This window comes from Anas platyrhynchos, chromosome 10 (assembly GCF_047663525.1).
Source record: "Anas platyrhynchos isolate ZD024472 breed Pekin duck chromosome 10, IASCAAS_PekinDuck_T2T, whole genome shotgun sequence".
NCBI classification, from domain to species: domain Eukaryota; kingdom Metazoa; phylum Chordata; class Aves; order Anseriformes; family Anatidae; genus Anas; species Anas platyrhynchos.
Window position 1 is genome coordinate 22,773,154 of NC_092596.1, and position 27,246 is coordinate 22,800,399.

The following is a 27,246-nucleotide window of genomic DNA, read 5'->3' on the forward strand; positions in this document are numbered from 1 at the left end:
TAAGTGTCCTGGTACTAGTATTTTATAAAGATTGCTTAATGAACTTGAAGTGAGAAATGAAGTACATGTTAAAAAGTCATATTTCTTCTAATTTCAAATAATCAGTTAATGTGTTGGTGATCTGAATCTGAAAAAGCAGTTGCATGTGTCACGTATGTGTAAAGTATCAGCAGTTTAAAATCCTCTGGAGGGGAAGAGGAATAAGGGAGTGATAGAGCTAGTCTCCTCTTACAAACAGAAGTTCCTAGACTGAAGAAATGTCATTCTGAGTCATGATTTAATAATCTATTATCTCAACATCTCACAGAATGACACAAGCTTTCTTTAGGCTTCATGCTTAAGGCTCTCGAATTGCAGAATTAAATTTGACAGCCCCTGCTGTTTGCACTTTATGTTCATATACGTGAATGGGTGAACAATCTAGTCTGTAATTTTCAGATTTTTCAGGTTCTATAATTATGGATGATCTGGATGAATATGTATGTCTGTATATATGTGTGCTTGTTAAACTTCTTCAGGTGTATGATGATGGTAGATTCATATACCTTGTCACTGAGCTGATGAAAGGAGGAGAGCTGCTTGATCGAATTCTCAGACAGAAGTTCTTCTCGGAACGAGAGGCTAGTGCTGTCTTGTACACTATAACTAAGACTGTGGATTACCTGCACTGCCAAGGAGTGAGTGATTTGTTTTATTCACAGCTCTTAGAGTTAACAAATGCTATTGGTTACATGCTTTGAGTGGCTTTTTTTTTTTTAACAGCAGAAGGGAAGATTTGAGTATTTTCTATAAAAGACGATATAAGCGACCCATGTAATTATTCTGCAAGTCCTTCTAACTTCACTTTTACTTATGAAACGGCAGATACTTGTTCTATGCTTGTTTGTGAGCTGGTTATGTTAGTTCCAGTTGCATTATGAGCCAGTATGCTTTTTTATGTGGTTACTGAAATACATTCCTCGTTACTTGAAAGTCAGGTAATTGTGTGGAAGTGTTAGTCTCTGGCTTCCTATACCTATTGTTTGTTATGAATTGTAAAATTTGCATGTATGTATGTTTGTACAATCTTCGAAATAATAGATTTTAACATGTCCTTTTTTAAAGGTAGTGCATCGAGACCTTAAACCTAGTAATATTTTATATACGGATGATTCAAATAATGCTGATTCTATCAGGATTTGTGATTTTGGATTTGCAAAACAACTTCGAGGAGAAAATGGACTACTTCTGACTCCGTGCTACACTGCAAATTTCGTGGCACCAGAGGTATCTTAAGCTGCCATGCATTTTGTCTACACTGGTTTTGATGTATCAAATACTTAATCCTTCCAGTAGTTTTGAAAACTAGCAGGGTAGGTTTTTGTTTTGTTTTTCTTAGATGTGTCTATACATACTAGCGTATATGTGTTTATTATATGTCTTTTTTTAAAATAGTAGAGTCTACCCTCAAAAATAAGATAGATGCATGTTGAGGATCTTTCTGGGAACAAGAAAGAAACAAGAAATATTGTCAATAGTTACTGCAACCTGTATATTGAACAAGAAATGAAGCCTCTGAAACTATATTGGGACTGACTTATCCTTCCTCAGCCTGTGTGTGTAGTGGTTTGGGGTTGAGGGGTGGCTTTTTCCTTTTTTTTTTATGTATGAAAAGTCTCTAACTTTTTTTTTAAAGGTTCTCATGCGACAAGGTTATGATGCTGCTTGTGACATATGGAGCTTGGGTGTTCTTCTTTACACAATGTTGGCAGGGTGAGAAATATTAGCTTATTTTGTTTACCTAAAATTACAGCATGCTGCACAAATCCATGCTTTTATTAAAATTGTAAGAGATTACCTCACTTGTTTGAATGCAGAATAACAAAGACTCTGAAGAGGAACAGGAAGCTGTGAGTTTATAAATTTGAACATAAACAAGGCTTATCTTGCAGGTAGTTTTGGGTCTTCTCTCTCTGCCCTAGTACATGACTAGAGGATGTCAAAGACTATCCCTAGCTTAGGGGAAAGCTCTTAATCTATAAAACCATGCATTGGTTTTCTTTTTTACCTTCTGCCCTTTGTCCTCCCTCTCACCCTTGCAGTCCATCCTCTTGTATCACTTTCCGCAGCCTTGATTCGTGGCCCTTTTACAGAATGAGCTGGCTTGTAATCTCTCCAGTTTTCTAAACTTCTAAACTTTCATCTAAGCTTTCATTAAGGACTAGAAAGTACTTCAAAAATTAATAGCATTTATCAATTTGCCATTGAATTCTTTTCTGACAGGTGAAGTATTTTTTCCATCTTTATAAATACTGTCTTTTGGAAACCTTGATCATACAGTACTTCTCCCTGTAAAATAACTATCACCACTACAGTTTTGTCATCAAAAGTCAGTTTTCTGTATTATTTATATGCAGTTATGCAGATCTTAGGCATTACACTGCCTGCGTGTGTAAGAAACATTTTCTGAACAAAAGACACAGCAGGTAACAAGTAAGGGAGAAGAATGGTCCAACTTGATTTTCTAGCTTTCCATTTTGTTCCCCTTAAGCTTATCATCTGATGTACTACAACTAAACTGGTTGGGATACTTCCTAAACCTTTGATGTTGGTTGACTTCTATGTAAAGCTTTCAAAGTACTAAGATACAACACATTAACATGTAGTACTGTTGTCATGCTGATTTGATATCTGAGGGGTGTTATGATGTAATTAATTAGAGTGAGATTTTATTTTTTTTTAAATTAAAACTAACTTGGTACTAGCCTATGACCATGGGAGATGTCAAAACATTGTACTCCTTCTGATCCTGTTAAAAGGTGTATTTTTGAATGTCTAAGTGAATGACTAAAAAGTCATTAAGATAGGGGTTTCAGACTTGCCAGGTGAGTTATTTTGTTCTTCACAGTAGGATTTGTAAGAAAAATAATCTGAATTTACAGGAAAGCCAGTAAACTATTAAAAGCCTCCCAAACCAATAATCTTGTGGTTTAAGCCTCCCAAATTCACTTAAAAATAAATAATAACAAATCTTGATTGATTTGTCTTGCAGCTTTTCCCACAAATAGTAAATGTATTCACGTATTGCTCATTCTTTGTGAAAATGTATGTACATACCTCAAACTCTTATAGACTGTTCTGTTGGGGTACTGTTCTAGGTTTGGATTACTTAATTGCTCTGGCTGTCTAACATAATTTTTGTTTATGAATCATTTTCAATTGATTTGAAAGTCTGCACTAGTTAGAATGTATTATTAAGATACTTAAAACATCTTGTTAATCTGCATTACTATTTATTCTACTTGAGTAACAATTGAGTAACAATTATGGGGAAAAAGAAAATAATAGTTTCAAAGATTAAATGCTAATTAATGTATGCTTTATTTGATAGTATAGAGTGTGTTACTGTCAGTACTTGTCAGAATGATTTATGAGGTTTTAACAATTTCTTTAACATTTTTTTCCCTTTCAATAGTTACACTCCATTTGCAAATGGTCCTAATGATACTCCTGAGGAGATCCTGGTACGAATAGGCAGTGGAAAATTCTCCTTAAGCGGAGGCAACTGGGACACTGTTTCAGATGCAGCAAAGGTATAAATGTGTATTGTTTTTTTTCCTGGTATTTTGTAGAATTCGAACAAACAACTCTTCAGTGCCATGAAACAGGCTAATCTAACACACAAGTTTGCTAGTCTTGTCTGCAGTTTATTGCAATAAAGGTCACCAACATCCTGCTCAAAACAGTGTCAGCTCATGATCGGAATAGGTAGCTCAGGGTTTTATTCAGTCTGATTTTAAAAACCTCCAAGGGTGAAGACTACAACCTGCCCAGGCAGCCTTCTCTTGACTACCTTAATGAGGAAGAAGCTTCTTCTGATTTAAAGCCATAACATGGCTTGTTTTATTTTGTCTTCTGTCTCCATTTCTTTGGCTGTGCTGACTGAAAGAGTGCAATCACCTCCCTCAGTGTACTTGCTGTGCTTCAACCCAAGATGTCTGCTTTCTTGGATAGCAGGTCACACTGGTAGTTCAGCTTGCTGCCCTACAAAGACCTCCAGGTCCTTTTCAGCAAAGTTGCTTCCTAAACAGTCAGTCCCTAGCTTGTATCTAAGCAAGGATTTCTTCCTTCCCAAGTGTAGAAATTTGTTTGTCCTCACTGAATTTTGTAAGGTTCTGGCTGGCCCAGAACTCCATCCTGCCTGGCTCCTCTTGGGTGGCTGCCTGGCCCTTGAACTTGTCAGCTCTTTATCTGTACTTCTTGTTCAGTTCTCATTGCAAACATGACAGGAGTGCTCTGTTGCTTCATCCAGGTCATTGATACCCATTTTAGGTAGGATGGGTCCCTGTATAAGCTTTCCTAATCATTTAATTCATTGTTTATATTGGACCAAAACCAGATGAATGTGGTATTACTTAAATGGAAGGATGTCTTTTTACAGTTACATTATAGTAGCTGACTAGTTTTTGTATTAATGTTTTTTTCCTGTAGTATAGGCTCACTCTTTTGACTTGTTTGACACTGAAGTTGTCAGGTCTTTGTATTTTTGTTACTACTTTCAGCAATTAAACTAATGATTTGATATATATCTTGATATTTTTGCAAATAGTCTGTCAGCTTGATTATGCTCCTTTGTTTAAAGATGTTGTCATGCACCACATATCAATTGCTGTACGCGTTCTCAGGGTTTCGTGTTGGCCTACTCTGTAGGTATCTTAGTCACTATTTTTACCTTTCATAAATCTTGGTGTTAGTATTAATTTTTTTTTACCTAATCCTTTGGGACTGCGTTATTTGTTCATCCCAATAGAAGTGATTCAGAACACTTGTTGGCTGATTCTGTCTTAGCACAAGTAATTCAATTCTGCATAGTCAAGAACATTTAACATTTTGTACCTAAAACAAAGGGAACATTCTGTCAGCTTGTTCATATTTTGTTTTCTTTCAAGCTATTCCTGTCTTTCTGTGTACTTCCCATCCAGCTCATCTTTTGACCAGCACTACAATTCCTAGCTTGTTACTAATGCTTCTAAACAGCCAAAAACAAATGTTCATTCTTGTTTGGTTTTACTCTTTATATATCTTGAAGGAAAAAATCTTTGGTAGTATATAACGAATATATATATACACACACGTATACGAATTCAACTGTAATATGCTGCAGACCCCAAGTGCCTAGTAGGAACGAGGAAAGGTATTTGCCAATAATATTCTTCCATAAGCACTTTCTGTTAGATTTTAATAGTATTTTTGGTCTTTTAGACATGTTATAAACAAATTGAAATATGAAACATGGAAGCAACAGTAAGTTTCTTTACAATAAAGGCCTGCTCTGTTAAACTGATTATAGTACACCACATTGTTTTCAGACTTCTGCAGTGTCAAGGCACAAAATGATCCAATTTATCTGCTGCTTTGTGTGTTTGCATTGTTTATCCCTGCCATATAAGATCCTTTTTAAATAACTGCCATAATTAATGTGTTATAGTCTGTATTAAGATTATTTTAACTGAATGGTATGTGTTTGTTTTTATCTAGGACTTGTTATCACATATGCTTCATGTAGATCCGCATCAGAGGTATACAGCAGAGCAAGTATTAAAACATTCATGGATAGCGTGTAGGGACCAGTTGCCTCATTATCAACTAAACAGGCAAGATGCACCACATCTAGTAAAGGTAAACCTGAATATTGCTTGAGCTGATGGATGTGCAATGATTTGGGTCACCTCTGGAGCTACAGGCAAACTGATTTTTGTGCTTAGGTTTCTTTTCTCTTTGCTAGTATGTACATCCTCACTTAAGTTATATAAGCAGACAAATAATTGGTGAACTTTTTTTTAGACTTCTCTGTTCCTTTTGTGCTTTCAAAGATTAAGGTAGCTTTGGCCATACACAAACCAGCTCAGACAGTTATCTGAAACTTCCACAGGTCCCCTAGCGTGCTTATTCAAGAAATTCAGGCACTAAAACAGGCTCCCCAGGGAAGTGGTTTTGGCGAGCTCAAGAAGCATGTGCACAGCACTCAGATATATTTTGATTTTTTTTTTGTTTGTGTGGAGCCATGAGTTGGACTTGATGATCCTTGTGGGTACCTTCTGACTCAGGATAGTCTATTAGTCTATGATTCTATGAAACCTTTGGAGATTTGTTTCTAACTCTATTGCGGTCTCCTGACAACAACAACAAATTAGCAATCTAGCTACAATTTTTGTACTTTATCTGTTTGTTTTTTATCTATGATTCTGACCTGTGATGCACAAGCAAATTCTAATATATGCAAACAGCTTTTAAGACTCCATCAATTTTGTAGAATTAAAAAGCAAAGACCTGTGAAAGCTATTCTTAATTATGTTGTGTTCATAAGTCAGGACCTGAATAGCCACTTAAGTGGCTGTATTTGATAAATTGATGCTAATATTGCTTGGAAGATACTGATTCTGACCCACATTAAGAGGTTACTGCTACATCTAAGGTATGTAGAAAAACTACACGGGAAAGAAAAAGATGTCATATACCCATGCTTAGAAACCTGAAAGATTCAGCAATAAATCTTCTTTTTCTTTCAAAACAAACTTCATAAAATATGTGACCAACTGTAAGCCCTATTTTTATAGAATTCTGTAAGAATTTAATATTGTTGTTTTATTTTGTTTTGTTTTAAAAAGACTTACAATCTTTTATGTAATTCATTGTTCTCTAGGGAGCCATGGCTGCTACATATTCTGCACTGAATCACAAGACATTTCAGCCAGTGTTAGAGCCTGTTGCAGCCTCGAGTTTAGCTCAACGACGGAGCATGAAAAAGCTAACATCTACAGACTTATAGATCCACTGGGACACCTTAGCAAACAGAAGCAAGGGGAAAATCCAATAAGTGGCTCTACTTTGCCTGACCTGTGATCAAAAGGCATCTATGGTTTCCTGCTACACTACTTGAATTCTGTAAAAGTCCTTTTTTAAAAAAGAAAAAAAAAATCCACAGGTTCATACTGTGTTGTTTTACAGGCTGTATCTGTTAAATTAATTTAACATCAGGTACACACCATAATGAATTTCTCTACACTGTCCTTTAAGAGATCTGTTGCAAATATTATTTCGCATTCTGTATAGTTTTGCTGGGTTCATTTTAAAAAAAATGGTTTAGGGGACCGTTGTCAATGACCAAGTTGTACATAAAAAAGTGTCAGTGTAAGGTTTTCTAATTTCTTCACATATTTAAATCCTGTTGTGAAGGACAAATTCTTAATTTTGTAATTGGACACTTAACTGATTCAACTTCACTTTTTCATTACTTTTATGAAAATCTGACTGATGTATTGTGCCAATATTAAATGCATTAATGCTAATTTGGCAGGTCTGTGTTTGCATGGTGCCAGTAACTGATAATTTTATGTGGAAAATATAAACAAAAGCAATGTGTAAGGTCTTGCACTTTACCTGTAAAATCAATTTGATCACTTGTCACCTGAAAGAAATGCTGGTTAACTAATGGCCTCTTACAGGAGAATGAACACTTCAAATTATTACCATGAATGGTACTGTGTCCTGCACTGAGCTGGAGAAAGTACGTATGTGTATAAACAGTCAAAATTAAGGATTGAAATAAGTGTTATTTTAAGACAACATCATGCAATCCAATTTTGTTTAAAAAAAAAAAAATTATATCGCCTATCCATTTGTACAGTGGCTATATTCCTGTTTCCTTGGCAGATGTTTCCACTGAATACATGTATATCCAATATTAAGTATGTTTGGTGTATGAGACAAACTGACACTTTGTTATAACAAACTTGGCATGTGGATTTTAATTTTATTTATTTGATTTTTATAGAACATTGCTTTTATCTGAATCTCTAGCCGCATGTACAAATACTACAGAACATAAATGCAAAATTCTATTTGCCTAACTGTAGGGGTAGCTTGGGAAAATAAATAAGCCTTGCAGTGTGCCCAGATAAGGGAATTTTGACCATGAAATTTCACAGTTATGGGCAAGTTACTGACAATATCCCGTTGCCGGCACTCACTTGTTCTCTCTGTCTTGGTGTTAGGACTTCAGCTCTTTCTACGTGCTGTGATAGACAGGAAACAAATCTCAGGGCCAGAATCACCTTTGAGTTTTCTGACTCAAAACCAGTGCTGACTTGCATCTGCTCGTAGACTGGGAACTAATACATTCAGAGATAATAAGCTTAAAGTAAAATATTTTCACAAGTTGTAGACATTACTGTACAATTGTATTGACATAGTAGGATGGTACGCATTTTAAACATTAGGTAAGTATGTTAGTGACCAACAGTTAGACTGTGAACAGTTGGGGAATGCAAGTGACCAAAAATTGTAGTTGACTGATTTGCTGTCATTGAATTTCCTGTTCCTGATAGCTTTGGCAAATTACAAGACATCTACGATGGCAGAACTCTGCATTTTGAGACAGGAAGAAAAGGAAGAAAAAGCTTTCCGAAGAATTTTGGCCTAACTGCCAAGAATGGCAATAGTAACTCGGCTCTTAAAATGCAGAGGGTGCTGGCTGGTTTTTGCTTATACCTGTGAAGTACTTGGTGGCATTGAAAGTACTGTTAGATGAGCTGCTTTCTTCTGTTGTGGTGGGGGAAGATGGAAATTATCTGGCCAAATAGTTAGGTATGAATATATGTAGATTTGAGACTTAATGAATATAGCAAACATAGGTGTGCTATTTGTATCATGCAGAACATACCCCATACTAAATTTCTTGAGTGTTTGATAGATGTTGGAAGCAAACTGGGGCCGTTTGTGCCTGATTTTGAGGTGCCTGTTTTGAAATGCTTGAAAGCTATCAAAGAACATGACTGCTTCCTGGAAAGCTTATTGTTTAGTACTAAATCTGCGTCTTATGCAGTTGGTTCATCCTTTTTATTATCAGAGACCTTGGCCCTGAAGTATGTATGTAAACCTCTCATTTACAGTTTGTAATTTTGTTTGTCAACGTATAAATAACTACCAGAAGAATTTGAATTCACTGAGTAGAGAGGGGTAGAATAAATGTGGTAAAAATAAGCTACCTTGACCAAGGTCAAGGTGTAACGTGGGTTGTAATGCACTAGGAAAAACTGCATTGGTAGAGGGTAATGCAAGGAATGGAACAGAACTAAAATGTCAAATTTGAATTGTCTTCAGCTTTCCCGTAAGGTAGCAGCTGGTCTTTAATGGCTTTATTCATGAATCATTTAACAGTGTTTATATTGGTATTTTCTTTTAGCTTGCTTAGAAGCACCACATTATAAGCACCTTAAAAGCATTTTGCACAAATACAGTTGTAAGCAGCTGAAGATACTCAAGTTCTTGTCAAAAGAAAGGTGGTAAGAAGAAATATGCACAAACAAGATGGATATTCTGATTCTTAGCAATGAATTTTAAACATCTATAAGTTTATCCCTGGTGTGTTTTTATATCATTACTAGCCTTTAGTGCAAATGGTACTCCTGGGGCAAAGGCAAGGTTTCAGTGACTGCAACATTAACAAGTTGTCTTATCACAAGGAAAACATATGGACAAACATCTTTCTGATATCTGACAAGACCAGCGTATTCTGGTATGCCGATTTTTAATCCTTAAATCACTTGAGGGAAAGAACTTAACTTGCTATGAATATTTCAGCATATCTGTTTTGAAACATTTTGGATATACAGGGATACAAAAGAGTTCTTACACATTTACTTCTAATATGGTATTTAATGATTATCTTTGATGCTTCTGTTGTAACATCATATTTTTTTCAAGCTCAGATTTTGTTCAATCAATTATTAATACTCATGAACAGATGATGCATTATCAGTTCAGTGTTTGAAATGGAAGAACACTTGAACGTGCTCTTGGTTGGAGTGAAAGGTTAGTGTAATGTTTCATTTTCATATCGTCTCTGCACAGTTCAAGACTAGTTATGATCATACTATAATACAGACATTTTCTTCTTCACTGCTCAGATATTTTGGGTGTGATCTCTGTTACTGCCAGCAAAATGACATCTACTCTTATTTTGATAATGGTAGTTATAAATGAGTGCTAGCTCTCACTAGCAGTCTGATATGGTTCTCACTGAAAGGATCAGATACCTACAGACCTGAACTGTAGCTGGAGCCCATACTTGACATATCTGCTTCTTTTTCATTAGTTGGGTATTGCAATTGCTATCTCAAGTTTTGCTGAAAAACAAAGAACTCTATTGTATTCCTGTATTTTATTCAAAAGCTACACAGTGGCATCAACCTCTACCAGTGGTGCATAATGAAGAGTGCCCATACCAGCAAACATTAGCGTGGGTAGATTCATTTAAGCTGCTGTTTGCTGTTCTGTGGCTTGTCTAAATGCTGTTGTTAGCATGTTGTGTATTTTTCCCATTATGCTTGAAACTAGTAAATTCTTGACCCTGTAAAGAGCCTAAGGTGTAGGTGGTCTAAGCATACTTCTAGTTGAGGCCCATGTTCCATGGTTTTAAATGTTCTGCTAGCATTCAGAGAAGGCATCCAAAACCTTACCCAAGTCAGTCATACTGAGCTTGAATTGTCTTCCGTGTTTTATTTCATTTTCCAAAGCTAATCTTAATATATGTATTGAAGAAATTAATATGTCCAGTAGTTAAAATTACATCTAGCAAAGCAACAATTGGAAGTTACTTGCAGTATACACTGGTCATTTGCAGTGACAGATGGCTGCATTTAGTGTTCTCTCTGCTGTCAAATGTTGCAATTAAAAAGTTAGGAGAGCTTATAAGGATTGAGTTAAATGAATTACATAGTAATATAGTAATTATCCTGATTCATATAAATGAAATAAGGCTCATGCATCAATGCAATTATGGGGTTTTATGTACTTCTGTAGCACTTAAGTTTTTTAATCCTACCAGAGTTGAAACTTTCCTAATGTTTGTGGGAGGGAAGGGAGGAGCAGATTTCAGAAGGCTTCCTAAGCCATGATAATAGGGTCCTTATGTAATGCTATCGCAGCTCTACAGGTTTTTTTCAAGCTGCTCGTTGAAAGTTCACTTTTTTTTTTTCTTGAGTATGTATTGGTATACCTATTGGTAACATGCATACACTATTATACACCGTGTACCATCCTGCTGCATTAACTTCTCTTTAGTTAAGTACCCTCTGAATAAATTTTGTCCCTACTTCAGTGTATTTTCTTAAACATTTACTCCCCCAAATTACTTTGTGGATAAGCCTATATTTTCACTTGAATAGAACAATACAAATCCAAAGCAAAACAAAAAACAACACCCTAGTGTATAGCTAAAGTTGATTTGAATATTACGGTATCTTATGTAAATAGAAGTTGCTCACCTGCCCCCTTGCCCCTCCCCGTTAATCGGTGACAGGCTTTCTTGAGATTTTCTTATATAAAGAAAGCAATTTTACTTTGAAAGCTTTAAATGATAAATGATCTTTGATTATGTCTCTTAATAATTAAGATTTGGGAGATAGCCTATTAACAATAATGAGTTTGAATAACATTGGATCTGGGTTTGTGGGGTTGTTTTTTTTTGCGTGTATATGCGTGAGGACTGAAAACATGCTCAAGGCGGATCTCCTTTGCAGGACAAAGTGTTCCTATTTTGTATGTTTTGCATTAGGCTTATGAGCAGCATTTGCTAAGTAATTGCAGTGTCATAATATCCCAAGCACTTTGGCATCTTGCACTGATACTCTGATTAGAGCTAAAACTATTCTGGCACGTGACTGGCTATAAATCTCAATATACAAAAGGGCATTAATTGAAAACAGCGTGCAATGAATCACATGCTCTCTGAGGTACTTCAAAGATGAAACTATACAAAAGGTCCCCGTTATCAGATATTGTAACTGTCATTTCTTTCTCTAAGCATATTGTGGATTTTGTATCATATTGTATTTATTTCATTTAATTTTAAAAAATGTTTTCTTTAAAGCTCTGTATATATTGACATTAAAGTTTGCATTGTACTACGTTCTCTTCTCCTTGTAAGGCTGAATCTAGTAGTGCATTGTATGGTATGTTGTCTTTCTTTGCACTGTGCTGCTAAAAGATACTATTGCCTTGAATACGACATGCCAAAGACAACCTCAAAATTGTATTTATTTTTGTTAAACTTTGTGAATAATGATAAAGGTACAGTTTTAAATAGCTGGCAGTTCCTTGAGTACTAGAATAAAAAGGTTGCAAATTCATAATATTTTATAATTGACAAAAGTAGGTCATTTATGATTTGGAAGTTCAACTCTTTTTTTAAAAAAAATTGATATAAAGATCAATGAGCAAACATTCCTAAATTAAATGTACTGTGAATTGCATTATTTGGTAAGCCTTGCCAAAAACAACACATACATCAAGAGCTGTTTATAAATTTATATTCACAGTAGAGTGTTTCATGCCCCACTTTCAATAAACCATACATTCACTGATAGGATTGATGTATTACTTTAGGGTGGGATAATCTACCTTCTGTACATTTTTCAGGTATTCAGCTTTGACTTCATGTATACAAGAAGAAATAATTTTTCTGCAAAGGTCTGGTCCTTTGAAATAAAGGCACTTACATTGCAAATGAGAGTAATCGCATTAACAGCAGTGACCTGCACAAATGGTTAACTATCTGCATCAGTGTTTGCCATGTGAGGTCATAAAAAGTTGTAGTGAAAAGCTCTACTACAGTGGTTTGGTTTTGAAATTAAGATATATTTCTTCAGCTGATAGAAATCTTTTGTCCTGTATCTGAGCTATTACTACAAAGCCAAATGTTGATACATCACTACTAGGTGGCAGCACACTTCGCTATGTAGCTAATCCCATCACAGGATGAGTATCACAGTATGAGATAAGTCAATGTAATTGCACTGAAGTGCAATATGTGGCTTTAAAATAAGGTATTTGGTAACTAGTGCTGCAGTCTTGCTTTTCAGTTACCATATTGGTCCAAATACAGATAAAGGATTTTTCTAAAATTGCCTGAAGTAAATCCATCTCCCAGCTCCTGTTTGTTCCCCCAAGACACTTTTTAAAGGCTCCTTTAGGCCTGTCTGGGGGCAGGAGTCACCTGGCCCTTGGCATCGCCTGCTGGGGAAGGAGCTCTGAGATAACTGCTGAGCAGATAACTGAAGTAGGAAGGGGGAAGCAGGAGCTAAATGAGGACCAAGTGCTTCGTGGCAGGGGGTTGTTGCCTTTCCCCGGGCAGCCAGAAGTGTGCCAGAGGGTGGCCGTGCCCGGGTGGCTGCCAAAGCTGCTATGGGGGCTGGTGGAGGGCTGAAGCCACCAGTGGTGCCTGGAGGGGTGGTGGAAGCCATAGGGGAGGCAGCAAGAAACAGGTTTGCAGAGGAGGGTGGCTTGCTGCGTTTGGTGTTGGTAGTGGCGAAATTGGACTAAAAACTTCAAAAAACTACCAACAACCCCAAGCTCTCAAGTAGTGCGTTCTTTGTATGGTTGAGACTGACTGCTGCTGGGAAAAGAGGCAAGGTAAGGATTAAAAAAAAAAACAAAACAAAACAAACAAACAAAAAACTCAGGTGCCAGTGAGGAACAAGACTAAATAATGTACGTTCTGTATTGCTGTGCTTTCTTGCAAACCTTGGCTGCAGAAGAGCTCAGTTTTGCCTGTGATTCATCTCTGAAGCTTTATGAGGTACCTTCCCACTTCTTTCTTTTGTGTTTTAACAGGGTAGAAAACGTTAAAAAATGTGTTTTCACCTTAAAATAGGTGCGTGCCTTAGCTGAGCAACTTTCCTCAGGCAGCCACTGAATCAAGCTGCCATCGCTGACAGCACAGTGTGGTGCTGTGCTGGAGGCGACACAGCGATGGGCAGCATGGCCAGGGACGGCCTAGGCTGGGTTCAGGGATCCCTGCCCTTGAACCACAGGTGAACCACCTTGATCCCTGCACCTAGAAACGCAGGTGAGTGAAGAGGAGGACGGTAGTTCGCCTTCCCTCACATGTAACATGCTTTTGCGACGGAAGCACTTCACGGCGGTGCCCCGGTACCGAGGGGCTCCCAGTACCCGGAGCCGGGGCTGTGGCGGCCGGGAGATGGCGGCAGCCCCGCGCGGCAAGGCCCGGGCTGGGGGCACGGAGCGGGGGGGGCGCGGCCCTGGCAGCCTTGCGAGGGTTTATTTTACATCAGAAGCTCCCACTTCTGATCCAGAGGAGCAAAAATATAAAAATCCACAAAATAGAGGTCAAATCTCTTCGTTTAGTGACCTGTTAAAGCTTTTTGGATTCTGCTTCGTCAGAACTGGCTTAGAAGTGTACTTACGTGCCTGTAACACAACTTTTTTGATTATTTTTCTATTTTGATTTTTTGATTAGTGATTTTTTTTATCGTTTCCTATTTTGATCAGGGAACTTATTGCAATTTGAATATTCCCTGACACTACAGGATTCAGCATCGGGGTAGATTCTACTGTAGAAAAGTTCTTACTAAATCTTGCTGACAACAAGACAACACTTGAGGGAATAAGACAACTCCTCAGGAATAAAAATTATTTAAGAGCTTTTTAAGAGTTAAGGAAGCATGCTGGCTGGTTTGCTGAATGGCGACGGGCTGGCACTGACCTGCACCACCATGTCCTGGAAGGGCCAGCGTAGGGGGAAGCCACAGCAATACTCTGGGTGAGGTTTCTCTCAGGTTCACGTCATTTCTTACACCTGAATTTACATTTATTTGTAGCAGAGGCTGTCTCTGTGTGCCACTTGTGCCCCAGTAAAACAAGTGCTTTCCTCGCAGGTCGGTGAGGGGCAGAGAGCCATCGCATAGCGTTAATAATCGAATTCCCCCTGCACCGAGCTGGGAACGCATCCTTCGGCTGTCTGCTTAATTTTCTGCATCTCATGGAAAATGATCAAATTTGGAAACAGCTGAAAGAATTCATTTAAATGCATTGGGAGTGGTTGTCAGTGATGGAACGTACTACCAGAAGGGCAAATCTGAGGAAATTAGTAACATAACCGAAAGTTCCTAGCAAAGTACTGAGAGAGGCAATGTAAACTTGGTTTCAAATTAATTACCACAAATAAACATTTGAAATGCTACAGGCCAAATTAATATTTCAGAATTCTTCGCTATTTATTACTGTGCTTAATTTTCTTACTTAAACATATTTTGGGCCTTGGGCTGTTAAGAATTTAATTTTTGAGGTAGTTTAATGAATTATAAAACATGCTTTAAACAGAAATGAATAACTAATAAATGCCAAAAGTGATTAATTTTCTGAAACGTGGAAAGTCCTTTGTATTTAATTAAAAAAAAAAAAAATGCCCTAAATTATTGGAAAGTGAAGAGAAAGAAAACACAGAGTGGATCAATGGAAGTTTTGATTAGCTTACCGAAGGATGAGCGGCTCAGCTTTTGGGCCACGGCAATGACTCCCAACCAGGTGGTGGGGCCTGGGAGGTGTTTCGCCTTACAGGACTTTGCAGATATTCGTAGCTTAATGGTAAGGGATTTTAAAGATATTTTGCTGCTACTAAGAGCTGTTGCTGCTGATCATACCATCACAAGAGTTGCCGCAGCTGCTTTTAGGAGAACGCTCACTTTTCACAACTGTTGCTTTAGAAACGCTTGTAAAATGCTCACTGGTTGAACGTGACCTTTGTTAGCAGCGAAATTTCAGTGTTAAATTACTTCCAAATTCTATTAGCTTGATACATAACTAGCTTTTGAGTGTGTTTTATGGCTGCTGTTGGGAACTGTTCTATTATCTGTACAGCTCCGATGTTGGGCAAGCTGAGTGAAAAGCAAAGTCTACGTGAAGGCTGCTTTTGGAGTGGGTTGTTTATGCAGGAAGGAGGTACCGCCAGTATTGGTGTCATTTAACTATAGGCATAAATGGATTTAGCTAGGTGATACCCAGACATTTTAACCTTTGCATGTTAACAAGCAGTATGTCACTAATGTCTTGCTCACGGCTTTAAAAAATAAAAATCAAAGCACTCTTAAACGGTGAACTGGCCAGGAAGAGCTGCTGTGTGCTTCGAGCTGTGGTGTCCTCGCAGGATCTGGGTGCTGAAGGGGGCAGGTTTCTCTCTACAGGAATTTGCGGACCCACCTGGCTCCAGGCTGTGAAATAAAGAGATGTCAGTCTTTTCTAAGGATGTTAACGCTTGGGTAGGTATGTGTCCATGATTTCATGGTGTTTGGGGATCCTTGGGGGGTGTGTGATGTGCAACCCTCCCGCTCGGGTACCACCACGATGGATGAGGGCCACCCCGGGGCAACCCAGATTCTGCTTTTTTCCCTTCAGCCTTACCAAGGGTGCAGATCTTGATGCTCGGATGCCTGTGGTGACACCCGCTGCCTCGGCCCTGTTCGATGCAGCAGCCCCTGGGAAGGTCTTGTGGGGGCTGGCGGTGCCTGCGGGCGAGCGACTCTGGCTGAAGGCAGGGAAGGCCTTGACGGTGAAGCCTTTCTTCAGCGAGATGATCTCCAGGCAGGGAGGGGAGATGCTGGCGCTCACTGTCCCCAGGCTGTCCTCGGGGGCTGCAGCAGGGGGCTGGCAGGTGACTGGAGGCCCCTTGGCTTCATTGCAGGGTGAGAGCAGCTGAGGGGAGCGGCTTGCACACTGCTGAACATGCCCCCGCTGTGGGCTTTGCTGCGTGGAGGGGGATGCCGGCTGGCCCCACTGCGGCGTTGTTTTTATTTCCAAAGAAAATGAAGGATTTGGCTCCACAGGACTCCAAGCAGCTGCTGAGGCTGGTGCAGGAGAGGTCCTGGCTGCAGCTGCAGTGACTGGTGCCTTTTTTTGCTCGAAGATGAAGAGCAGCGGCTGCTGCCAACCAGTGTTGGGCCGGGCTGCTGGTGGGCTCGATGGCCCCGGCTGCCGTGAGTTCACCACCAAGGGCTTGGGTTTGCAGCTGGAGCCTGCGGGCTGCCCCCGGTGCTGGGAGGGAGCGACTGTTGTGGCAGGGGCTGCTCGGCCAACCGGGGGCCTTGTTGTGTGCTTCTGCTGCTGGAAGATGGAAATTTGGCACATTACTGACCAACCCCACACTGCTCACATTGCCCCCCGTCCCTCCTGTGGATGCAGGGACCTGCTCCAGTCCCTGCAGGCCCCGCACATTGTCAGATGCGAGCCTCAGGTGTACTCACCTGTAAGTCTGATGGCTTCGATCTGGGCTTTGACCCTGGGCGGCACGGCTTGGAAAACTTCAGGGGAAAATTCATCCGTGGCTGTTGCATTGGCTTGAACATTTTGGTATCTGAAATTCAAACAGGAGAGAGGGGAGCACGGAGAGAAAAAGCTTTACCTTGTTCACATGATGATCAGGTGTAGGTATTTTGGGGTGATCAGATGTTTCTTGCTGCTTTAAAAATCAATGAGAGAAAATGGTGTTCTCACTGAATTTTTCTAATGTGCTCTATCTAAATAAGTGGCAAGTTATACACTGCTAATGACAGTAATGCTTGTATGGTATTTTAAATAAAAGTAAACACTTAAACACATCATTGGATTAAAATCGCATTTTTGGTTAAATAAAGGCTGTCACGCTCTTCCACTCCAAGCCGTATTTCATTTAATCTGTGATAGAAACACCCAGGGTATAGCCCCGACAGAGCGCAGTTGTGCTTTGAGGAGCATCACACAACAGTTCCTTCCACCAGTCTGGAGAAAGCTGCAGCATGGGGGAAGACCCCCACCTCCTGTGGGGCTGTGGATGGATGAGTGGGTGTCCGCAGCCATCCTGCCTCACCTCGGGGTCGTGCTGCTGGGACACGTGCCACTGCTGGCTGGGACACGCCTCTGCCCTGCATCGGGGCTGGCGTCACTGCTTTCTCTGCTATTTTCTTCTCTCAGCCCCAAACTCGTTGGGCATATCCTTTAGATGAGGCAGAAGAAAGCGATACAGAAGTAGACAAAACCTTGTTCTGAATCCCAGCCAGCTGGGTGCGTGGCAGCTCTTAGGACCGCAGTGTACCCAATCTTGACTTGACGTAACTAAATTTTTCCTGGGCTACTTCAAAGACAAATTATTTTGTATGCGCATATTCTTCTGATCGTTTAGTATGTTTCACTTAAAAGTGAAAAGATCAGAATGGAGAGGTTTTCCTAGTTTAGGTTTTCCTAGTTTAGGTTTCCTAGTTTACATTTGAATGTGGGGCTTGTGGAATGCTTAAAATTATACGAACCTCATCTTGACGTGGGGATTTATGTGGATGGCTTCCTGCACGTTGAGATGAGAATACCTATCATTAATTTTTGTGGCTTGAAACCAAGCTTGATTTAGATGCTTTCTTCCCAAGGGAAGAGACATTTTATAAAATCACCACAGTGGTAATTGTTTTGAGTTCAGAGTGAACTAACTTAAACTTCACATGAATCAATTGTGTACTGTAAATGATTTATGCCCTAGTACATGCCTTCAAATGTCCTTACAAATTATATGGAGCTAAGAATAGGATGATTTGCTGCCAGTGATGCTTTGTGGTACATTCAGCAAAAGTGTTTGCTTGCAGATCTTGTTATAGGAATATCCTGATAATCAGTGGGGTCGATGAAACAAACTCCTTCCGAATCTTCCCTTTCTTGAGTGAGCAGAAATACACACGTGTACATACACAAACCCAGCATCTCTCCTACAACACATTACCTCATTAAGGGGCGTTGGTTTTACATGGTACAGGCACTATTCCTTCTCAGCAGAAGAGAAAATACTTTGAGAACAATAAACGTAGATGCTCAACGAGGCTAGAGGTCTGATGAAGGTATCCTTGCTAACAGTTTTCCAAAGGTGTGAGCATCGGGGGGAGATAATTATTATTCGGGATGCAAAGATAAAAAGCTGCATGCAATTTAGTACTCGGATGACACTAGCAAAGGGAAATTTAATTTAGAAGATCAAACAAAATTTCTTAATGTCTTGGAAGATAAAGCTGAGAGGAGAAGAAAAAGGTATCATCAGGAAAGAAACACTAGAAAATGCAGTGCAAAAATATATTTCAGTATATCTAACTGTGAAGTCTTGCATTTCTTGGCAAGTTTCTATAATCTGCTGTATTTTTTCCTATACTTTACCTCTTTTCTATAAATCCTAGTTTAAAAAGTCCTTTTATTCTCTGGGTTTTGAAAATTCTTAAATTCTTTTTACTTTGAAATTATTTTGCTTCAGAGCCTTTAGAATGCTTGAATCGATTTCTGTTTCTTTTCTTATTAATGAAACCATTCATCCAAGAAAACTTTGGAGAAGAGAGATCTAATTTACAGACCTACCCTAGTGAAAAGAAATAAGGTGAACAATCAGCTGGACCATCCAAGGGATTATTACTATTTCAATGTAAGCTGTTTAAGAAAATGTCTGTGGGGAAATATCTGGAAATGTAATAACTTAATCCTAAATATCATGAAAACAAAGCAAATAACAGTATATTGCAGACACTGAGAACATGGGCAGAGACAGCTGCTGATCAGGGAGGTTTGTTTTAGGCAGCCAGGAAGTTTTTGTTGTGCTGCGGTCTGTCCACAAAAAAAAGGCTGTCCTGAAACTTGCCATGATGGCATGTGGTTCGCTGTTTTACAGGTGAAAAGCTCTTTCAAATGTAAAAATACCAAGGATCCTGCTTGCCCCTCTTTGTTGGTACATTACCTTCCATTTTAGAAGTGTGAACATTGATACTGGGTTGTGTTATGTTAAATATGTCAATGAGCATAATCTGTTAAAGCTGACTTAAAGTTGTTGTTGTTTAAATATTTCTTTATTTTATTTTATTTTATTTTATTTTATTTTATTTTATTTTATTTTATTTTATTTTATTTTATTTTATTTTATTTTATTTTATTTTATTTTATTTTATTTTATTTTACCTTTAAGCAGCTGCTTTCCTCCTCCCTTTTCTTAGCTGTGCCAAAAATGACTTCTTTTTGTAGCCAGCCTTGGGGAGTACAGGAGGTAATTTCGGGGACTGAAGTGGAGATGGATGGATGCAGCCACAGAGTGACAGCCACCGAGTCCAGTCATGTTCACTGAGTTTTTGCCAGCATATAGAGGTGGCAAAAGCCCAGCCAGCCACTTCCTTTGTCAGAGCTTCACCACTGATCGATAGAGGAGCCCTGGCAGCGAGCCTTGCTGTAGCGCTGTGCGCTACCGATCACACATCTCCGCTAACTTAATCCCGGCGTGGTTTCCACCACCCACAGCCAGAGGAATTCTGGCCTTGGTTTCACCTGTGCCTTGTGTTGGGTCAAAGCGATGCTGCAGCTCCCTGCAGCCTCCTCCGGCAGCCACGTGGAGACGTGGACAGCCCAGGCCTGCCAGGGAAGGAGCTGAGCCAGCCGGGGGCAATCGGTTGTTCTTGTAGAGATGGCAGGAAAATGTGTGCTCTGCCCATTGCCAGGCCCTGCACAGCAATTATTCATGCTGGAGACCCAATGCTAGGAAACATGGGCTCAGTGAGGGGGAATGTCTAGTGCTGGTAGGACGAGATCATTGTGCTGCAGCTTGAATGAAAGGCATTTTTTTTTCATAACAAAGATAAGACAGGCCATGAAAGACACTTGTTTTCCACGAAGGAGGAAAGCGTTATCCCGCTTAAATGATTTAGACAGACTTTATTTTCTAGGAAAGCCATGAGTCTCTTCATGGATCATTGTCTCCAGCCTGAGCTGCTGCTCAGTGAGACCTTTCGTCTATGGAAAAGTGAGCGAGTGGCGAGAGCTGAGCCGTGACCTTCCACCACTGTAAGTCAGGAACCATAGAAATGTTTGTCAACGCTCTGAAAAGAAATGGTTGCACTTGAGATGCTTTCCTCAGAAAAAAAAAAAACCTTAATGTGGAGCTACAGTGAGGCCAGATTGTAGGACGGATCTGCTGGTATGCGTAGATCTCTTGGAAGTAAGCAGTGTTAGCTCAGTTTTGGGGATCATATAAGGAAAATATTCAAAGCACCATTTTAATTTTTAACTTGGGTGTTACCATACACTGAACCATGTGCTAACATCAGTGAGCAGTGGATGTTTCTGGCGCATGAGATTCCACCTAGACATTTGCGATACTTCATAATTACTGTTTTGTCCCAAACCTGTTTTTTCTCCCTTTTTTCCCTTAAAGTGGAACTCCATCTCAAAGCCCTGTGTCACAACCTGCCCCCCACTCCCCGAGTGCTCGCAGGTACTTACTGTCCTTGTGGGGGTCCCTCCTGCAGCACTGCCCGCACGCAGGTGTCTGTGACATCCTTGCTGCAGGAGGTGACATCATAAGGAGGGTGGCACGGGGCTCCTGGGCTTGTTGGGGGGAGTCAAACAAATTTAGAGACAAAACTGCATTAAAATAAGTTCTGTAATGCGGTATTTTGCTAACAAGTGGAATATTTAATTTGGCAAGATTAACTTAAAAAGTTTGTTTATTCGTTTGAAATCAATACGGAGAACGTGAGAAGATAACCACTTTGCTTCATCGTGACTTAATGCCAGGCTTTCAATTTCTACCGATTAATTCATATTTGTGTTGCACTGAAGGAAATGAATGAAGGGGAGATGGGCTTTGGTGTGCCATGCCTGGCGTGGTGCTGTGGTCCCACTGCTGCCAGGCATGCCAAGCAGCTCTGCTCGGGCATCCCCTGTGCTGGGACCGAGGCAATTTGTATGCGAGGCTACAGCCAGGGAAAGTGTTGAACAGTTGCCCATGGGATGTCTGAGAAATGGCTTTTTAGGAAAATCAGTATGAAAATGCAGGAGACGTGCTGTCATATATAGAAGGTTCTTTTCTGTGCGAGATAATGTGATTTTTTTCAGAAATGACTGGGCCTAGTTAGAAATTGCCTTGTTGGGATTTGTAGGGTAGAATATCATTTTCTCGTGTTTCATTCACACATCCGTGATGTTAACGTCTCCTAAATAATCGCATCGATATTAGCGAGTTGGCAAATAATGACACAAAGCCCATGTGGTTACTCTCTACCTCTACGTAAGGCAGCGTTCAGAGGAAAATGAGCTGTGCCGTCTTCATGTTGTTTTAAAATAGGATGCGACGTGAACGGAGTGGGGTTTTCGATCAAAGTCTTGTGCCTGACTTGTGGTCAGATCTGCTCGTCCATGGCACAGGCAACTACACTTCCTCCAGCGTTGTCCACATTGGGAGCACAACAAGAGGCTTCTGGTAGGCAAGTAGCTCAAATCCACATGGGTAACATCGATCCCTCCCAACAAATACCAAGCTGGAGGGGATTACCTGCAGGTTATCTGCCCAGTGTTTGCTGTTGTATGCAAATTGTATGCACCATGTACAAAGCTGCGTGTGGGTAACACTTCACATCATAGCACCAAAAAAAAATCATTCACAGAGGCGGGTTATTTGTTTTATTCAGACACTGCTGGAATTAGGTGGTGTCTCCTCAGAATTTCCCAGTGGGTGGTGGTTCTGGGAGAAAGCAGCAATAAAACGAAGTGTGCTAAAGTTACCGTCCTTCTCCTGGCTGTTGCTGCCCGTGAGCATATCACACGGGGTGAGTTGTGGTTGTTCACTTGTGAAGAGCAGCTCAGGGGTGGGTGCAGGAGGAAGGAGCGTCCGACCAACGCACTGACTCTTTTGGTGCAGACTCCCTCTCGTTGTGAGTTTTCAGGTCTCCCTCATTCGCACCCTGGTCTCCTTTTGCATCAGTCATAACGATCTTCAATTTCAGAAAATAGAAGTCTATTAGGAATATAATAAGGTACTGAGACCTAGGCTGTCGTGGGTTTAAAATTCAAGCGATTATTTTCCTTCTGTTATACAAAGAAAATTGCAAAGTATATCCAGGAATGCATGTGTATTATGGGACCACAGTGGCATCCAGGAGGCTCCCAATACACTATTTTCATTTAAAGAGAATGGTGGCTGCTGAGGTATGTGCCTCAAGACAATTTAATGCATCTCTTTTCACCATTAGCCATCAGGTATTTGACAGTTGCAAAATGTTTACCACAACTGCAAAAGCACAGACTCTAAACAAGTCTGAGATGACGATGAGCCTAATGAGACTCATGGATCAAAACCTCCATTGCCTGCTGCTAGAGAGGATATTTCTACAGCAGGGGGAGTTTGTGCTTCAGGCACGGCAGCAGTGACCATCCTCGAACAGCGTGGAGCCTGTGCGGCAGGTAACGGGTCTGCGGGCAGGCACTGATGCTGTTCCCTTTCCCCAGAATGCCTCCTTTTCTACCTCCAGTGACCTTTAACGAGCAACTTTACAAGAATTTCCAGTACAATTTTGTCCACCTGTTTCTCTTTTTTCACTCTTTTTTTTTTTTTTTTTTTTTTTTTTTACAATCAGAATTTTTGGTTGGTTAAGACATTGCTGTTTATGAAAACGTGTTTGTTGTTAAGTTGTTGCAGGAAAAGAGGGTAGCTATCTCTATGTATTTGCATTGAAATACATTATGTCAAAGTCTTAGTACTATGTTACATACTTGAAACTACATCTTTGGTGTTTCTTAGGATATAGCAATTTTCCAGGCTGTTTTCAATGCTAATTTGAGTGTTGTGAATGAGGATGACTTTTCTGAAGAAACTACCTTCTCCACGGTGGACCTTGATTGGTAATTTTAAAACTTTGCGTACCTTTTACTCAAAGTCCTTACGTTGATTTGCTTTCTAATGAAAGCACATCATGATCAGCTTTAGAGGAAAACAAAACAAGCAAATGAAATTATTGTTCTTCTGCATAGCACACTGGGTCTACATCAGCTGCTTACCTGTTTGTTAATGGAAAGGGGACAAAGTCTGCTTGATGGCTTATATGACATCTTCGGAGGTGGAGGTTTTGCAAAGAGAAGGCTGGTCTTGATCAGTGACTTTGGCGGCAACTCACCAAAAATTGAATCTAGATCTAAAAAAGAGTCACAGTTTGAGAAGAGGAAACATCTGTTTCTTTTACAGTCACATCTTGACTGCCATTTTATAGCATACATCTCAATTTGAGAGACATATTATTGATGTTATTTATTAGAGAAATTTCAATGCAGCATTTAAAATGGATTTGAAAGCTCCAGGGAAATAGAGAAGGAACTTGTCCGATAGCAGAGGGGCTGTTCTGAGTGCTGAGTCTGTCCTGAGATGGCCACTGGGCTAGCTCTCAGACACATGTGGCTGTGCTCTCACTCTTGGAAGTTCAGTTGCAAAATTGAAGCAAAAATGACTGCTCCAAGGATTAGAAACAAAGAGCAAAACAAAACTGATCAGTGGCCCTTTCTGTAGCACATCTCTTCTGTCATCTCTGTTATTTTTTCTTCACCATAGGTTTTCCCAATAATTCAACCGAGAAAGGTGTTTGGTTGGGTGTGGTGGCTTCAGAGTGGGGAAGGGGAGAAAACTGAGACAGGGAAATTTGGAATGGCGTCACCTTATTTACATTAATTTCTCTGCTTCCATGCTTCAAGTTGTATTTCCTAATTACATTATTTTCTGAACTATTAGAATGGTAATAAAAAGCAGGTTATTAACAAAGCTAAAGTGGAAAAACGCCAAGTTTATATAAAATTTCAGCATTGCTGCCAAAATAAATTCAGTAGGTTCTTATTTGTGTTGTTTTGAGTCAGTTTACCCCCAAGGTAACTGCAGCCCAGGGGGAGAAGATGCTGGGATTTGTATTGGATTGGGTAATTGTAAAATAAAATAAAATGGGGAAAGGAGCTGGCATTTTATACAGATTATTGTAGGAAATGTGTATGCACAACATATTCTGTTTTACATGGTCCAAACTTTGTGTTCACAGAGCTTTGCAACAGTTATTCTGGTCTCTGAGAAAGTCAGGATTCTTCCTATTTCTAAGATTATTATTACTTTTTTTAATCAATACTATAGTATGTTCGAGATTTAATGTATTACATGATTTTTTTCCTGTGGTTCCCTGCTGTGTGGTTAGCCCTTCAGAAGAATCTCCCTCTGCTGTGGGAGATGAATTGCTGCCTGTGTCTAAGCAGTCTGGTTCCTTCTTTGTGCTTCTATCTACTTCTTCCTTTGCTGCTTCATCCAGGTTCTCATTGTCTGGGTCCCATTCATAAACCTCCTCATAATATCTGGGGAAAAAAAATAAAAAAAATAAAGTGGACTGTAACTTGGCTCTTGGGCTCAGAAGAGTTATGTTGTGGGTTTTTTTTGGCCTTTAAGGTCCCTTCCAACCCAAGCCATTCTAGGATTCTCTGATTGTTTGCTAACAGAACAGTAGGAAGGACCTAGCAGGCAGGCACGCAGCCTCAGATGGACAAAAAGCTATCTAATGTCTTCCAAAACTCTCACACATCTCTTTCTGTGAGATAACAGCGTATTATAAGTGCTTTTTGGACCTGACCAAAGCCCATTAGTATTGTCTTGGCCTTTCATGTCTCCATCTCCTCCCTTTAACTGGGGAAATATAACAATACTGTTGTATGCAAATATAAATTGTTTACTTTCTATTGGAGTTAATTTACTGGAAGACTAGGCACAGCATGTGAACATACCTATTTTCTTTCGTTCCTGTTAGAAAAATCAAGTTTTAATTTCCTAAGTGAAAACTTCGATCTATAAGCACTCCTAGCAAATCGAGTGAGGAAGGTTTTGCCCTTCTGTGACTTACTTTTCAGGGATCTCCATCATAAAGGTGCTGTTCTTCGGTCAACAAAATTCATTCCTGTGAGCAGACTTGAAACCAAGGGCTGTGCGACTGGCACGTGCAGCATTATTGCATCATTACATGATAAAGCATTGATTTTACGACATCACGTGTAACTTTTCTGGGTTTTAGGCAGCTGGGATAGCAGGAGAGCCAGGAAAGTGGAAGGCAGCCCTGTGGCAGCAGCCGCATTGCTCTGCGGTGTGGTACCTGGAGTGTAGGCATTGCTTGTTCTTATTGCACCCTTGTCTCAGAAGTGCAAGAACTTCAGGTTGAATGAGGTATTTGCGTTAGAGGTGGTGTATTGTTTTATGCCCCAGATGGGGCAGAGGACTGAAAGGATGAAAATTTGATCATTTGATGGCATCATTTTGAAGTGGTTTGAGTGTATGTAAGTCTAGTTAGCAAGACTGATACATCAGTGGTTATGACACTGTAATAGGTCTCTTGTTGCTGGTTTTTTTTTTTTTTAAAGTTCTTAAAAAATAAAAAAATAAATAAACAATTCTCGTTGATGGCAGCATTATGACTCATTGAATGAAAGGACATGGGAGCAGCTAGATGCACCCGAAACCTCCCAGCTCCCTCCTGCCCCTTCCTCCCACCCCCAGCTTGCCACCCAAGTGTTCACAGCATCACCTTCAGACAGGGTAAGCCCAACTGATGCAGGTCAGACACAAAAAATACACATATCTATGTACTTAGTGGCAGCCTTTCTTTTAATGTCAAACCTCCTAAATCAGGTGTTCATATCTGGCCTCTGATATAGCTGCAAACATTTCTCTTTAGACGTAATTTATTGCAAGAGGTGATTATATTCAGAAAACACAAACGGTAAGGGAAGAAATATTTAAAGGATAATCCTTGAAACCTTGGACCCCGTCACTGCATCACGGAGCAGATTAGCTCATTTATTTTTATTGTACAGTGCAATGAGCAATATTCATGCTGAAAAGCAAACGAGATTTGGAGACTGACTCCTTCTGAGTAACTGTAAATTTTGTTAACAACACAGTTTTAAATAATAGCTTTTCCTGTAGTTTTTATCCTGTTTGTGTCCCTCTCTGCTTGCCCAAATCTGTAGATCATTCATTTGATCACTTGTTCAAAATTGATTAAAACTGATTGCTGTTGCTTTCCCACGTAGACTGAATTTTCTGGATCACCTCCTTCATTTTACTCCTTGGATAACTCATAACCTGTCCTGCCCGGGTGGTGGGATACTCTGGCTACAACGTGTGGAGCACAAAGTGTAGGCTGGGGAAGCAGCTGTGAGAACTGCTGGGGCCAGGGACCTCAACAAGCGTGGGGGCACCTCCAGAGCTGCCTCCCCTCTGTTTTGGCCACATGCATAGCCCTGCGGCAGCCTGGCACCCTCCCTTATCAACAGGTAGCCAGCAGGTTATGAATGTGAAAATGGTCACTGGTAATAGTTGCTGAGGCGTTCATTCATATGTAGTTGTTGTTTTGGGGAGGAAAAGTGTTACTTTGTCCATGGGAAAGTCTCGTTAATACAAATAGGCATTTGTATTGGAGGTAGGAAGTCAGCGTGCAAATGCACATGAGCCCATCAGCATCTCAACCTTTTGGACAGTATTTAGCTACTGAAGATATTAGAATTAGTAACTAGTTTGTAGGAAGACTTTCGTAACATCTACTTAATTATTTATTTAAAGTTTTTGGCAATAACTACTTA

The 27,246-nt window shown here is 40.0% G+C and overlaps 2 protein-coding genes across 4 annotated transcripts in view; one reads left to right on the plus strand and one right to left on the minus strand.

The window, feature by feature from the left end:
* RPS6KA6 (ribosomal protein S6 kinase A6) overlaps positions 1-11,950 on the plus strand; it is a 41,916-nt gene extending 29,966 nt beyond the window's left edge. For all 3 annotated transcript variants that reach the window (XM_027465063.3, XM_027465064.3, XM_072042817.1), the window contains exons 17-22: positions 519-677; positions 1,105-1,266; positions 1,676-1,752; positions 3,455-3,572; positions 5,518-5,658; positions 6,683-11,950. In XM_027465063.3, coding sequence (XP_027320864.3) covers positions 519-677; positions 1,105-1,266; positions 1,676-1,752; positions 3,455-3,572; positions 5,518-5,658; positions 6,683-6,808 — 783 coding nt within the window. In that variant the 3' untranslated portion in view covers positions 6,809-11,950. The remainder of the gene's footprint in view (positions 1-518; positions 678-1,104; positions 1,267-1,675; positions 1,753-3,454; positions 3,573-5,517; positions 5,659-6,682) is intronic.
* Positions 11,951-15,829: 3,879 nt separating this feature from the next.
* On the minus strand, positions 15,830-21,202 carry LOC140003279 (uncharacterized). Its single transcript, XM_072042818.1, has 4 exons — positions 21,100-21,202; positions 17,079-17,188; positions 16,240-16,938; positions 15,830-16,049 (listed from the first exon to the last, which is right to left on the minus strand). The coding sequence occupies exons 1-4, from the start codon at positions 21,176-21,178 to the stop codon at positions 16,017-16,019; spliced, it is 921 nt and encodes a 306-aa protein (XP_071898919.1). The 5' UTR covers positions 21,179-21,202; the 3' UTR covers positions 15,830-16,016.
* Positions 21,203-27,246: the final 6,044 nt, after the last annotated feature.

What these genes read in the sequence shown, in the direction of transcription:
- LOC140003279 (XM_072042818.1), bottom strand. Translation starts at nt 21,178, where the DNA reads ATGATGTCACCTCCTGCAGCAAGGATGTCACAGACACCTGCGTGCGGG. An exon ending in CGAAGCCATCAGACTTACAG is followed by an intron (nt 16,939 to 17,078) that starts GTGAGTACACCT and finishes TCCATCTTCCAG; the next exon opens with CAGCAGAAGCACACAACAAG. An exon ending in CATCAAGATCTGCACCCTTG is followed by an intron (nt 16,050 to 16,239) that starts GTAAGGCTGAAG and finishes TTTATTTCACAG; the next exon opens with CCTGGAGCCAGGTGGGTCCG.